Source organism: Hibiscus syriacus, unplaced genomic scaffold (genome assembly GCF_006381635.1).
Source record: "Hibiscus syriacus cultivar Baekdansim isolate YM2019G1 unplaced genomic scaffold, ASM638163v2 tig00110122_pilon, whole genome shotgun sequence".
NCBI classification, from domain to species: Eukaryota; Viridiplantae; Streptophyta; class Magnoliopsida; order Malvales; family Malvaceae; genus Hibiscus; species Hibiscus syriacus.
In genome coordinates this window covers 544,551-559,865 of record NW_024062598.1, presented here as the reverse complement: position 1 = coordinate 559,865, position 15,315 = coordinate 544,551, and the positions used below count along the sequence as shown (strand labels likewise).

General features: G+C 32.0%; 1 protein-coding gene, 1 non-coding gene and 1 pseudogene across 2 annotated transcripts in view; all 3 read left to right on the top strand.

Moving 5' to 3' along the window:
- Nucleotides 1–6,445: 6,445 nt before the first annotated feature.
- On the top strand, nucleotides 6,446–7,095 carry LOC120215496 (annotated as a pseudogene).
- A 1,596-nt stretch (nucleotides 7,096–8,691) lies between these two features.
- Nucleotides 8,692–8,788, top strand: LOC120215523. Its single transcript, XR_005524966.1, has one exon. It is a non-coding gene; the product is annotated as a small nucleolar RNA Z161/Z228 (small nucleolar RNA).
- Nucleotides 8,789–14,605: 5,817 nt separating this feature from the next.
- The window catches only part of LOC120215499 (protein PSK SIMULATOR 2-like), a 39,653-nt gene continuing 38,943 nt past the window's right edge, over nucleotides 14,606–15,315 (top strand). The window contains exon 1 of the mRNA XM_039213170.1: nucleotides 14,606–14,656. Coding sequence (XP_039069101.1) covers nucleotides 14,606–14,656 — 51 coding nt within the window. The remainder of the gene's footprint in view (nucleotides 14,657–15,315) is intronic.

The window sequence follows — 15,315 nt, the reverse complement described above, 5'->3', positions numbered from 1 at the left end:
GGATATTATTATTATAACTATAGATGCAACATATATAAATAAACATATCCATATCATAACAAATGAAATATGAATCATATATTATGAATACAATTATCATAAACATAACGTGGAAAAAGAATAAGTTAAAGAAAGTCTCACTTTGAATTTTATGATAGGTTGGAGATGCAAGGATGAATATGATGCTGAATCGGTTCACATCAGATTCTCCATCTCGGTACTCACGCACCCCTATAACACTGTCGAAGCACCATCGGGTACTCTTGGGTGAGATATGGAATTTTTCATCGAAAATGTACACCCACCCACTTACTCCGTCGCGTCTTGGGGCATCCGGTGCCCAGTCGGCAATGAAGTGTCATAGCATTGACTTGGATCCACTAACTAGCAAACAATACAAATGCCCTATTACTAGAGTAACTCGGGTGTCCTGGTTGTTTCCCAAGTGTCACACAAAGACTAGTTTTATGACATTCCTAAGTGTTATTGTTTTAGTTGTTACTATTATTGATTCTATTTTTATTACTGAGTTTTTACTGATTATCTATACTGATCTGGTTATACACTAATAGAGGATATTTTAGTCATTATCTGAATCTAAGGAAGTCTCAACATGATTCGAGACTTCAAGACGATTATTGTTTTACTATTTACTGTCTAGGGTTCTGATTGGCCTAGTATATGACTCGGTTTTGTTTTTGGGTAGCGATGCTCTAATCGATATTCCTACGCTTCCCCTTAATTCACCCTTGAATTAAAAGAATATCTAAACGTCCAACATCTTGGTCACTCTTGTGGTATACGACATTATTGTCTCATATCCTGATTACATATTCATACTCTCGTCGGTACAGCCTGCGCGCTGGTCCTTCAACCATATCTGTCTGATACATGATCACTGAAGATGCTTGGATGCATTATACTTACTGTGGTTACTCTGGTTGTAACGCACTCTCATGAGTGTCTTTGGCTTTGGTCACTTACGTCCCTCATGGACTAAGTCTTATCATTACGGACCACTCTAAGCTCTTACGGACCTTAATCAGTTCGAATCTAATTATTTTGAGTGCATAGTATCGATAATCTAGGGTAAGTTTTGATAATCTTGGAAACTATCGATACTAAAATGGATTCTGTTGCTGAAAGTATCGATACTCTTGGCCTAAAATCCTTAAATTTTTGCCCCAATTTATCCAGTATCGATATTGTTCATCCCAGTATCGACACTCTTGCCCAAAAATGGGTATTTTAGGATCGAGAAACACTTAAAATTCACCCCAAATAACTTTGTTTGAGTTTTAAATTGATTCTGAAGTTCTAGTAAGTTATTTAGGGTCCTTAGGAGTATTAAAACATATTTTCACCTAAAACGTGATTTAACTGAGAAATTAAAGATGAACCCTAAAATGCTCAATTACTCAAATCTTAGTAAAATCTTGTAATTTATGGAATCTAATACTCCAAAGGATTAGAAATACACTACCTTGATGATTGAATCCTAAAATGAGCTCCTTTAGCTAGAAATCATCCTCACCAAGACTTGGATGATAAAAGTATCAACTTTCTCCTTGCAAACAAGAGTTTACCTTTGCTAAGAAACTTGGACAGGAGGGAGGAAGATAAAATGAGAAGATAGGAAAATAAAAAGAAAATGGAGATGAAAAAAGATAAAAAGTCTCCAATTAACCCCAACTACTAGAATTATAAATTCTATAAGGTCCACTTACCTCTCAGGTAAACCGAAACTACTAGCCTGGAATTTAGGGCGTTACAAACTCGCTGGTCCTATGAACAACTAAACCTTTTGCTTTGATACACTAATGTAACACCCTAATACCGTGTGACTCGAAGACTGAAGATTAAGTGTCACACGGAACCACCAAAGTGGCTAACTTAATATTTTTTAATATATGTGGAAGTCATGATTAAAACCATTCATCGAAGTGATAACATAAAAATAAAATATTCAGTTTAAAAAACACTAGGAGCTCCTATACATCCAAATAATAATACACAATTTCGGTAAAATAGAGTTATGACTGAATACAAAGTGTCTATGAATAATATATGCCCTCTAAGTATGATCAAGACGTACTCTAAAGCCTTATCTGGTATAGAATTTGCTGACGATGATAAGTTCATCGATAGGTAACTAAGAACCTGTGTACAGAAACACATTTCGAAAGTTGAGCTTGCGAGCTCCATGTCACATTAGTAATTGTACCATACTACGTTCATTCATTACATGTGCATGATAGTAGCATAAGCATGAATACATAAATACGTTGACATACAATTGAGGTAGGTATCATGTTGTGGTGAGGGTTCTGTATCTCGGAGCTCACACCCCTCTAGCTTACCTAAGAAACCCTCGGGTATATGAGGTGAGGTATGGAACTACATCAAAAAATTTACACCTAACCAATTACTTTGTCGAGTCCTAGGACATTGTGCCCAGTTGGCAATTGAAGTGCCTTGGCACTAGCTGAGGCATATCTGGATATTCTACATACAAGATGATCGTTCGATATCGTGCTCTTTAATATCAATACTAGTTTTTGAGTATCAATACCCACCCTTGGTACTGATACTAAAATGGCTATTGAAACCTGAGAATAATGGATAATATCAATACTCACAACCATAGTATCGATACTTTGAACTAAGGTATCAATATTATCCTGAGCATCGATACTCAAATGAGCTTCAATGTTTTAAAAATTGGCTCAGTATCGATACCCCTATGAGGGTATCGATACACTCTCCTTAGTATCAATAGTCCCATGAGTATTGATACCCAAAATGGCTACTAGAATCTAAAAATAAACTTCGATATCAATACTCCTCATACGAGTATCGATACCAAACCAATAGTATTGATACTCCTAGCCCAAAATCCTCTTATTTAGGTCATCTGACGAACATATCGGTATTATTCTTCCAGTACTACTCAAACCTAGAAATGTCCTGTTTGGGCACGAACATGACTCCTTTTTCCCCAAAAGCCCCTTGATGTTCCCAAGTGTTATTTAAGTTTTATGTAAGATAGAAAGGGTCATGATAGGCCAATAAATATGATGAGAAACACCAAATACTGAGATCTACTATGAACATGCTTATATTGTTCATAACTCATGTAAGCTAACAATACACACCTAGCGATCTACAGGTTGTAGAGATGAGTTATAAGTGTGGCACCTGAATCTAAGCTGTAGAAAGTGTCCAAGGCTAAACCAAGTGCTACTTTTTCCTTTCCTTTGTTCTTGAATCTTTCTCCCACTTATCAGTAGACAAAGATGAACCACAAGAATTATTAACTGGTTTGGGAGTTTGTAAAGAGATTAAAAATTCTTTCTAAGGCATTAATCTCCTAAACATGGGTTGATTACACATAACTTTCTAAACCCCATTAAAACTCATATTTGGTTACCATGACCAAAACTTGTGCTTGAGGGCTGAATCGGAGTTCTAAGGATGGAGATTACAACTCTTACCTTTATAAATTTGGATTAGAAGTGATGACCAATAAAGCTGCCACTTTTACTCAAGATACAATGGAAGATGAGAGTTTTGGGTGAAGAAGAAGAAGACAAGAATTATGAAGAAAAGTAGAGTCTGCTAGTGACCTCACCAACAACTAAACAAAATCAGCCTTTCAAAAAGTTTATGGGATAATTGCTCCCCTAGTCTTTCTTTTTCTTACTTCAAGATTAAAAATATTATTTAACTCATATTGAGCTCAATTCAAGTCAGATTCCACTCAAACTTGGGTCAAGGTCTCCTACAAGCTAGGGATTATCCAAGACCTCCCGGGTTCCGCAACTCCTAACGCAGGATTTGGGATTTTACATATAGAATGACAATTTTGGTAATTTTTTAAAAGAGGTTTTGTATGATTAAGAAAAATAATATCAGATAATAAAATATCGATAGGGTCTCATTAAAAATCTCCCTATCCTAATTAGAGGGGAAAGAGTACACCTAATCTATGTAAAGATAATTCGAGTATATTAACATCGGTTGCAACGTACACAGCATCCAAAACAACACAAAACACACAGCAATCTACGAGATCGACATCTTCTCCAAAGCTGCACCAAAGCATTATTGCATACCACATGACACTCACCATAACACAGCACCAAACTCTCGAACCTAATATAATCTGAATAAAATGTGTGATTAAGGTACGGGTTGATTACTAAAATTGAATTTTAAAAATAAAAATATAATTATAAAAATAAATAATATCAACATTAACTTAATAAGATACAATGAATCCTTAATTTTAAATTGTGTCCGATTAATTGTACCTCTTTAGATTTTGAACGAGACATATAAAATATGTATCCAATCTTCGAGGCCTCTCATAATTTTAATAAAAGAAAATCATTTTAATAAATAATAGAAGATAAATATTATTTTAATATTTAATTATAAGAGAGCAAACACATGATCGGTTGATTAAGTTATCCATTTTATTATATTTTCTTAAATTATTAGTTTTAGACTAACTAATATCACTCTTCTTCTTCTTCTTCTTCTTTTTTCCAAGCCTCATTTTCCCCTTAAGCTCAATTAGAATTAAATTTAGAATTCATAAAAAATATTTAATTATAAGAATTGACATATTCCGGTAAATAGCCGCATTAACCGGTTATGGAGATTAGAGAATGCAAAATTGTTGGTTCGTAATTTTTACTTTTTAAGTCCTTTGATGATATAATATTATGAGAATATGATTAGTGGCATCATATTAAAATATTAATTAATACGTTGATTAAAAACTATTTTGTTAAAGATAAAATTCAAAGATAAGCATTTTTAAAAATATATGTTATTATTTTATCTCGTTGGTTTAATGATATCTTCATTTATCTTTTAAAAATCAAAATGAAAAAATTGTCTTTGTTTAAATTCTCAAATAATAAAAACATGATAATTATTCAATACATTATTATTCGAATAAAAAATTATGAGCTTAGAGTATTTTCATATATTTTAAAATATAATTTTTACTTATTTATTAAACATTTATTATTCGAATAAAAAATTATGAGCTTAGAGTATTTTCATATATCTTTTAAAATATAATTTACTTATTATTAAACATTTATATATATATAGTAAACTATCATTATATTATATTAGTTATAATTTAAAACATAGAACTTTATATTATATTTTTTACTTGATGAGTTACCCATTTGTAGAGCCATCTTCTACTGTTTTTACCCTACTTTTGTACATGTGGTGGGTTGTTTAAAAAATGTCCATTAATATTGTTTTTAAAACTTTAGATTTTGATACTCCAAAAAGTATTAAATTATTTTAAAATTTATAATTATCATTTAACATTTTAAATATGGGTTGAACTTTATTTTCAAATAAACTAATATATATTATATGAAATTGATCAAAAAAATTATCGAGTTATATATAAATTAATTTTTTAATTATTTTAATCTGTAAAATAATTATTAAACAAATGCATGAATGTATATAATACAATTTAATTACATAATATATTTTAAAAGGATAATATTTATAAATATATTTTTATGGAAAAATTATTGATTCATATTAAATATTAATTCGATAAATAATTATTTATACGTAAAATATTTATAATGAATATTTGTACCAGATATCTATAAAATAAGAATATATATAATTATTTATATGTATGAGTATGACAAATATCATACTAATTTATAAAATTTTGGTACAAGATTTTCAGTAAGTACATAATTTTTGAAATAAATAATATTGTGTATATTTTTATTTTTAAAATTATGATAATTATAATTTAAAATTTGATCTATATAATTTATCCAAAATAAAAAAATGACTCGACGTATATATATATATATGTATGTATAAAATTATCAAGTAACTCGTGCATCACAATAATATATAAACTAGTTCATGTATAAATAAGTATAAAATGGGTTGATTTTTTAGTTAATTATTTAATATAAAGATTATATAAAAAAATAACATAATAAAAATATTTTAATATTATTAACTTTAATTTAATATAATAATAATAAGTCAATAAGTTAACTACTACCAAACTAAGTCACGTTTTTTGTATGAATAGTTAGACTAACTAAAAAGTAGTATTTATATAAATACCTTTTAACTATTAACAACGTATATAAACTCTATCTAATTACTTAAATTCAAATTTTTATTAAAAAAAAATTTATTTTAATCATTAAATTTAATTGATGAATTTAACTAAATTACGATCTAATTATTAGGTTATATAATATTATTATCTTCCACACTGCCATAATACATTAAAACTTTTTAATGAGTCCGTAATTAACAGAGAATATAAAATTGTAATTACATCCAACTATAAGGGTACTTCTTGTAATCCCTTTTATAAAATCCTCCACCTCCTAAACTTGAGATGTATTTTGGTCAACTCTTTCAATTCTCAAGGCAAAAAAAGTACAAGGCTTTTGATTTTCCAGTAAAATGTCGGCGGAGCTTAGAAATTGCGTCAAAATCCGCCACATTGTGAGGCTTCGACAAATTTTACAGCGGTGGAGGAAAAAGGCTCGCATGTCAGCCGGCCGCACCCCGTCCGATGTGCCGTCGGGTCACGTGGCGGTCTGCGTCGGGGCCAGTTGCAGGCGATTCGTGGTGCGGGCGACGTACCTGAACCATCCCGTCTTCAAGAAACTCCTTATCCAAGCCGAGGAAGAGTACGGGTTCACCAACCAAGGCCCATTGGCGATCCATGCGACGAGTCCGTTTTCGAAGAAGTGATCCAGTCATTTCCATGTCTGAGTCGGATCGGTCTTCCGGGTTCGTCAACGTCGATGACTTTAAACGGAATTGCCACATGGGAATCAGAAGTAAGCTTGATTTGACGACCGAATCCCGACCATTACTTCGAGGCTCAGCTGGCAACTAGATCAAAAAGAGAGAGGCTTCGATTCTTGGGGGGTTTTTTTTTTACTGAGTTTCGATTTAGCTCGAGTGAATTGTTAACTGAAAGCAGTGAGTTTACCGAGTTGATAGTAGTTGAGACTGTGGTCAATCCTCGGTATTTTACTTACCATATTTAAAAGGGTAAGTTGGTGGTTTTTTTTAGTAATAAATTTTCCCCTTAATTTGTTTTTTTTGTAAGCAATTGGTTATAATTGGGGGGGGGGGGCAAATGAGCCGAGTCAGTATATTAGCTCCGGCAAATGCATGGAGATGGCCAAGAATCTGGTGAGTTATTCAGCGAGTCGTCTCTTGCTCGGCATAAAACTGATGTCAGTCAACTGAATTCAAGCTGAATCTACATAAATTTCCTTTGATATATTTGAACCCAGTTTTGTGTACAAGTAGTTCGGACTTAGTTATTTCGAATCAATATCAACTTCAAAGATATCATTTGCACATCTACCATGAAAATATCAAATCGTGAACTATTTTTATTTTGACACAAGAAAAAAATTAATTTACTTTTTTTAAAGTTTCAGCATCGAGTTAAATATAGACGTATTTGTATAAATCACAATACATTACCAATTAGATATATTCATGCATTGTATGATATTTCTTTATATATTTAAAGATACTCCTATGGTTTATTCAAATTCTAATAGAGTATAATTAATGTCTTTTCATCCATCGTCTTTGGATTTAAAGAAGTATTATTTGACTCGATGTTCGACCCGATTTTAGGTAAAACTCACAGATGAGTTTGTTCCGCTCGACGAGCACCGCTGAGTACCACTAAAAATGAGTGCCATTAATTATATTTATAAATATTCAAAATTCTAAAATACTCAATGTATAATTTTAAATTAGTTAAAATTCTAAAGATAAATTATTTAAAATAAAATATTAATTACATTATTTTCCATAATTTTTTAACAATAAAAAATTATTTGAAAAAATGTTGAAAAAATTATGAAAAATAATTTAATTAATATTTTTATTTTAAATAATTTATCTTTAAATTTTTAACTAATTTATAATTATACGTTGAGTCTAAAATACTCAATGTATAATTTTAAATTAGTTAAAATTCTAAAGATAAATTATTTAAAATAAATATTAATTACATTATTTCCATAATTTTTTAACAATAAAAAATTATTGAAAAAAGTTGAAAAATTATGAAAAATAATTTAATTAATATTTTTATTTTAAATAATTTATCTTTAAATTTTTAACTAATTTATAATTATACGTTGAGTCTTTTAGAATTTTAAATTTTTATAAATTAAATTAATGAGACTCAACGGTACTCATCGTTAGTGATATTTAACAGTACTCGTCAAACGTTATAGAATTTTCCATAACACTCACGATTTAATATATATATATATATATATATATATATATTAAGTAAAATAAGTACATAATTAACAAAATATCGAAAGTAATATTAGAACATAATATTAAGTAAAATAAAACTCCTGATCTTGACGGCAGCCTAGCCCGGCCCAGACCTCAGAGGGATAGATTTGTCCACAAATAACGATGAAAGCCCTAATTCTCTCTTTAAATCTCCCTGACCGTACACAAGACGACTAACTCATTCACGACGGCCGCGAATTCTGAAGGAATGATTCATCCCTGGGTTTTACTACTTGGTATTATTTCTATTAGTTATCGTTTCTGCGGTTTTGGTTTTTGAATTTCCATTGGCTTGAAAAACGGCGGAAAGTGAAATGAAAATCAGCTGATGAGGACTGGATTTCAATTTCTCTCGACGGTCGTCTGAGACCTCTATGTGTGGTGTCTGATGCATTGATCCAATTTTCTGATGATTTTTTTTTTTAATTTTTCATCCCTTTCCCCCCTGAAACTGAAAGAGATTCTCTGTTTTGTCATATTTTTACAGGCTATATTACTTGATTTTCACAATGAGCAAAGTTTGAATGATATACAGATTGAGATCGGCAGATCTTTGAAATTCTCAAGTCCCTTTCATGCTTGGTGCTTTGTTTTAAATTTTAATTTAAGTTTTTAATCGATTCTTAAGTTTTGTTTACATGTAGTACTAATCATGATTCTCGTAAAATTAAATGCTAATATCTTGGTATAGGTCACTTCAGGGAAAACCAATTAACAACGGGTGTAGTATTTGCATTGCCCATTTTAATTAATCTTTCAACCGGACTTCAACAACGTTGTTTTGATTTAATAGGTAAAAGTTGAGAAGTTTAAAATTGAAGTCATAAAATTTTTATAAGGTGGGTACAAGAACGATTAAGATTTTGAGTGGGCATAAATAAAATTTTAAAGTAAATATTATTAATAAAATAATAAATTAATTAAATAAAATTTGAATTTCAGAAAAGCACGTGACCAATATGAATTATATGTGGCTTCGCCATCGGCTACATGTGATTAAAGTATAATCACCCACAAATTATCAACTTTATATATAAAGATATTTGATGATGATTAATTAATATCGATATTCATGTTTAGTATTGATAAAAAAGAGTGCTGAAATCAACATTGACACGTGTAGATACTTTACAAAATTAACCCAAAAAAAAATGTTGAAAGTGCATTTAAACTCTATTCCCATATGGCCTAACACATTTGAGCATAGAAAAATAATTTATATGCACAACAAAAAGCAAGATGTATTTTTCCTTAGCAAGCAAATCACATACAAAATTATAATATATCGTAGTCTAACTAAACATAAGGTAATTTATCTAATATCATTTTCTACTTAAACTTCAATTTACCTAATAGCAACTGTTGTGAAAACGAGTTAATTAACTCATGAAATCAACAAGTAGTCAAGTAAATAAAGAACACAATATTTAACAAGGTTCGGCAATGTGCCTACGTCTTCGGGAGCGATGAGCGACTGTTCTCTTAATTATGCGCAATAATCCAAAATTATGTTACAATTATAGTATATAAGAGTAACCCCAGTACAACTACAAAAATACCTTATGTTACAGAAGGTTCATACTAGTGAGAATATCCTTCCATGCATACTCGGGAAATAGGTTACGCTCCGGCATTTGTCCTCTAATTGGTATATGAGTCATACCTAACAATCTCTACCTAGGCGAATATCCTACCCTTAGGGGTGAAATAGAAAACCGGAAGTTTATCAAACATCAAAGTGGGTTGGGCTACCATGCTTCTCTGGCAACTTTAAACATTCAACAAGTCCAAGCAATGCATGAACTTGTCAGTAGTAACTGACTTGGTCAACATATCAGATGTATTCTCACTAGTATGAACCTTCTATAACAATATCTCTCCAGATAGAACCAGCTCTCTAATCTTGTGAAACCTCACATCAATATGCTTAGTTCTAGCATGATACACCTGTTCTTAGCCAAATGAATAGCACTTTGGCTGTCACAATGCAACTGAACTCCACCATGCTGAACAACTATTCCTTTACTAGCCCAGTAAGCCATAAAGCTTATTTTGCAGCTTCAGTTGCTTCCATGTATTCTGCTTCAGTCGTAGACAATGCCACAATAGACTGAACAATTGACTTCTAACATATAGGCCCTCCACCAAGAGTAAAAACATACCAGTTATAGATCTTCTATCATCCAAGTCACCTGCATAGTCTGAATCCACATATACACAACCAAAGGAATATCTTGCTGACTACCAAAAACATTACATTTCCTACAGTTCCCTCCCACTAAAAATCCACTTGACTGCTTCCTATTGTCGCCTACCTGGTTTAGACATGTATTTACAAACTTGAAACAACATGAGCTAAATCAGGCGAGTAATATCATTGCATACATCAAGCAACCATCAACACTGACATATGGAACCTTTGCCATGTTAACAACTTCCTTATTTGTCTTAAGGCATTGTTCTGAAAGAAGCTTAAAATGATTTGTTAATGAGTGCTTACCGACTTTGCATTGTCATACCAAACCTGTCTAAAACTTCTCAACATAGCCCTACTGAGATAACCACAGTTTCCTTGAGCCTCTATCCCTGTGAATATTCATTCCAAGAATTTTCTTTGCAACACCTAGTCTTTCATATCAAATTCCTGGCTTAATAAAGCTTTCAAACCAACAACATCATGCATATTCTTTGCAGCAGTTAACATATCATCAACATACAACAGCTTAAAATAAAGAACCATCATCAAGGCTCCAACATAAACACAACAATCATACTCATATCGCTTGTATCCAATTTTAATCATATAGGAGTTGAACCGTTTATACCATTATCTTGGAGACTGTTTCAACCCATATAAGGATTTCTTCAACTGCAAACCAAATGCTCATGTCTAGGTTGAGTGAACCATTCTGGCTACTATATAGAAATATGCTCCTCTAAATCACCATGCAAAAAGACAGTCTTGACATCTATATGATCTAAATGAAAATCCCAACTAGCTACTAATGTAAGTACAACCCTGATTGAAGTATGGCTAACCACACGAGAAAAGATTTCATATAATCTACTCCCTTCTGCTATAAAAAACTCTTTGCTACCAATCGACCCTTTTTCCCCTTCTTTTTATGATACTATTAGTTTTCTTTTATAAACTCATTTGCGACCAATAACCTTCTTTCCCTCAGGAAGAAAAACTTGTTCCCATGTATGATTTTTCTGTAAAGACTCCATCTCCTCAACCATTGCATCCATCCATTTTCCTTTCTCGTGACTAGTAATAGCTCCTTGGAAAGTAGTTGGATCACTACTAATGTGAAGTGCAAAGAAGACCATGTCTTCAAAACACAATTTGTTTGGATCTTTTATTCTTACGTCTCTCTATCTCGGCTAGTTTATAATATTGCAAATCAACTGTACTAGAACCATAAGAAGTTGGAATAGAACTTTCCTATCTCTCAACTACTATTGGATACTGTTCTACATCAATCACTGCCTTGTCTTGGTTTTGCTGCAATATGAACTGCTCATCAAAGACCACATCTCTACTAATTACCACTTTCTTTGTAATTGAATCCAAAACTTGTACCTTTGACATCTTTCTTGTACCCCTAGAAAAATGCACTTTTTCAACTTTGCATCAAGCTTTGATCTCGCATTAATAGGTACATACACATAAGTAGGAAAACAAAAAATTTGTATGTGACCTAAATCAACTGCATTACATGTTCATACCTCTTCTGCAACCTTGCCACCCAATGATGCTTTCAGTGATATGCTAATGAAGTAGCATGCCATGCTCACAACCTATGCCCAGAAGCTTTTAGGAATCCCTACATTCAGTTTCAAACATCTTGCCCTTTCATTCAATGACATGTTCATCCTTTCTGCAACACCATTTTGTTGTGGTGTCTTGTGCACTGTAAAATGCCTCTGAAGCCCATGCTCCTCATAAAATTTATGAAACTATGAAACTGTGTACTTTGTGCCATTATCAGTCCTCAAATACTTGAGCTTTCTACTAGTTTAGTTCTCCACCTCAACTTTCCACAACTTGAACTTTACAAAAACTTCAGATTTCTGTTTCGTGAAGTACATCCAAACTTTCCTAGAAAAATCATCAATAATGCAACATAATACATACATCTGACTAATGATGATTTTATGGTAGGCCCCATAAATCAGAATGTATATAATCAAGAATCCCTTCAGTTTTGTGCTTTCCAATCTTGAAACTAACTCTAGTATGTTTACCAAGAACACAAAACTTGCAAAAATCAAGTTTGCATCTTTTAACACCATGCAACAGATTTCTTTTATGCAATTCAGCCATTCCACATTCATTAAGATAAGCAAGATTCATATGCCATAGTTTTGTTATCATATGACTCAACAGAATGAACTCCACCTACAACTGTACTCCTTAACAATTTATAGATATTCCCTGCAGTTAACTTTCCTTTCATCACATTCAATGCACCTTTAATAACTCTAATGGTATGCCTATCCTCATCTTCCTTAGGAATAAAACCATTCTTATGCAAAGTGCCTAAAGAAATCATATTCTTCTTCAAATCTGATATATGTCTAACATCACATAATGTCCTAACAGTACCATCATACATCTTAATTATAGCTTCTCCAATACCAAAAGTATTGCAACATATGTCATCACCCAAATAGATAGAACCAGAATTAACGGACATGTATGTTGAAAACCACTCCCTATTAGGCGTTATATGATAAGAACATCTTGAATCAAGAATCCATGCATCTGTCAACTGAGTTGTTGAAATAAAAAGCATATCACCATCACTGCAATCTGAATTTTCATCCCGCACCACATTCACAGACTTGGATGATTCCTCACATTTTTCAATACTTTTCTTTTTCCATTTTGGACAGTTTCTCTTCATACGCAATGACTTATTGCACTTGTAGCAATGAATTATCTTTTTGCTCCTAGACTTTAATCTGGAATTTCTTTTTCCAGACCCATCATTCACTGATTTTCTTCCACTCTCTTAATTACCCTTAATATATAAACTATCAACATGAGAGCTTTCCCCTGCATTATGCTTCTGCTGGTTGTGAGCCAGCAAGGCCGCAGTAATCTCTTCAATATTGATTATTTCTTTCCCATATGTAAGAGTAGTCACCATGTGTTCGTAAGATGAAGGAAATGAACATAACATAATCATTGTTATGTATTCATCCTTAATCTTCACATCAAGTTGAAACAAATCTGTAATTATTTCATTGAAGACATTCACGTGCTCTGCCAAATCCTGACCTTCCTACATCTTCAATCCATACAACCTTTACTTTAGATAAAATTTATTCGTTAGGGATTTGGACATAAATTGACTTCTCAATTTCTTCCATATTTCTCATGGAGACGACAGACTCATTATCTGATACATAACCTCATTTGCCAAACATAACCGTATGGTTCCTACCTCTCACTACTGCAATTCTTTCTAATCATCGTCATTCATTGATTCTGGGTTTTAAGGTCGTAGAGCCTTCAAAATCATTTAATGCACCAACAAATCCTTTACCCTCGATTGCCATAATTCAAAGTTACCATAATCATTAAACTTCACCACTTTAAATTTCGCACCTGACATAACCATCTTAAACTTTGCTCTGATACCAATTGTTGTGAAAATGGGCTAATTAACTCAAGAAATCAACAAGCAGTAAAGCAAATAAAGAACATAATATTTAATGAGGTTCGACAACGTGCCTATGTCCTCGTGAGTGATGAGCGATTGTTCTCTTTATTATTTACAATAATCCAAAATTAGGTTACAATTACAATATATAAGAATAACCCCGTTAGAATTACAAAAATATCGTTCGCTTTGCTTACTTCGCTCAACTCCGCTCCAGCATCTATCATCCAACTAGTATTTGAGTCATACCTAACATCAATATTCATACCAAACAAGCATTCATCATTTACAACATTCAACAAAAGCTATTTTTCATGCTATAACTAATACATCAACTATATACCATACTTATGTGATCATACATTACCATCTCTAATTTATATACAAAACAAAATTACATATCAAATGATTACAAAAATGACATAAAAACATTGAGCTAATATTTTCAAATGTCAACTAAAGGTGCGAAAAATATTTTACAAAAGTATTTTACACAAGGGTTGTGATACAAAAGAAAGAGAACAAAAAATTACAAAGAAAAACCTAATAGAACTAAGATGGAGATGAGAGTGACTGTGGAAAAGGTGATTCTAAAGGTGATACAAAAGGTGATACCCTCGCCTCTCCTTTTATGGACTCTATTACCAAGCTACTTTCAATTTAACTTGAAGTCTGCCTTGGTAGTCTTCCAAGTGTTGGTTTTTTTTTGTCTTCTTGTGGTAGCTTCCACGTCTTGTACTTTTCTCCTAGTGATGGCTTTCAAGTCTTGTACTTTTATTTATTATTTTCTTCATTCTCTTTAATGCTCTGACAGTTTTTATACTTCTAGCATGTTGTCCAAATTCATGGTCTCGATTTCGTCCAAGTGTAAAGATTGTGGTGACAATGGTAGTGAGTTCTAATTGTCACATGACCATTTTATTCCTTCGAGTATATTGTTTGGGTAGTCCTCAATTTCCATGTTATATATTTTTGTAATAGCTTTATGGCTTCACTGTCTGTTGTTTACCCATATAATTTTGATGTACAAATATTCTTTGACCATCGATCCAAAAGGTTGGAAAATCTTTCAAATGATAAAAAAAAGTTTTGAACTATTTCTCTAATAAAAACCAAAATTTTATATCAAACGGTTCATGATCCAGTCTAAATTTAATTACTGGATTTTTTCTCCAATATATTTGTATAGACACAAGCTTGTAGGAAATATTCAGAAAAACTTTTGAATAGAGCTTGTTGGTTGCAAATTGGTATCTATTTTCAAAAA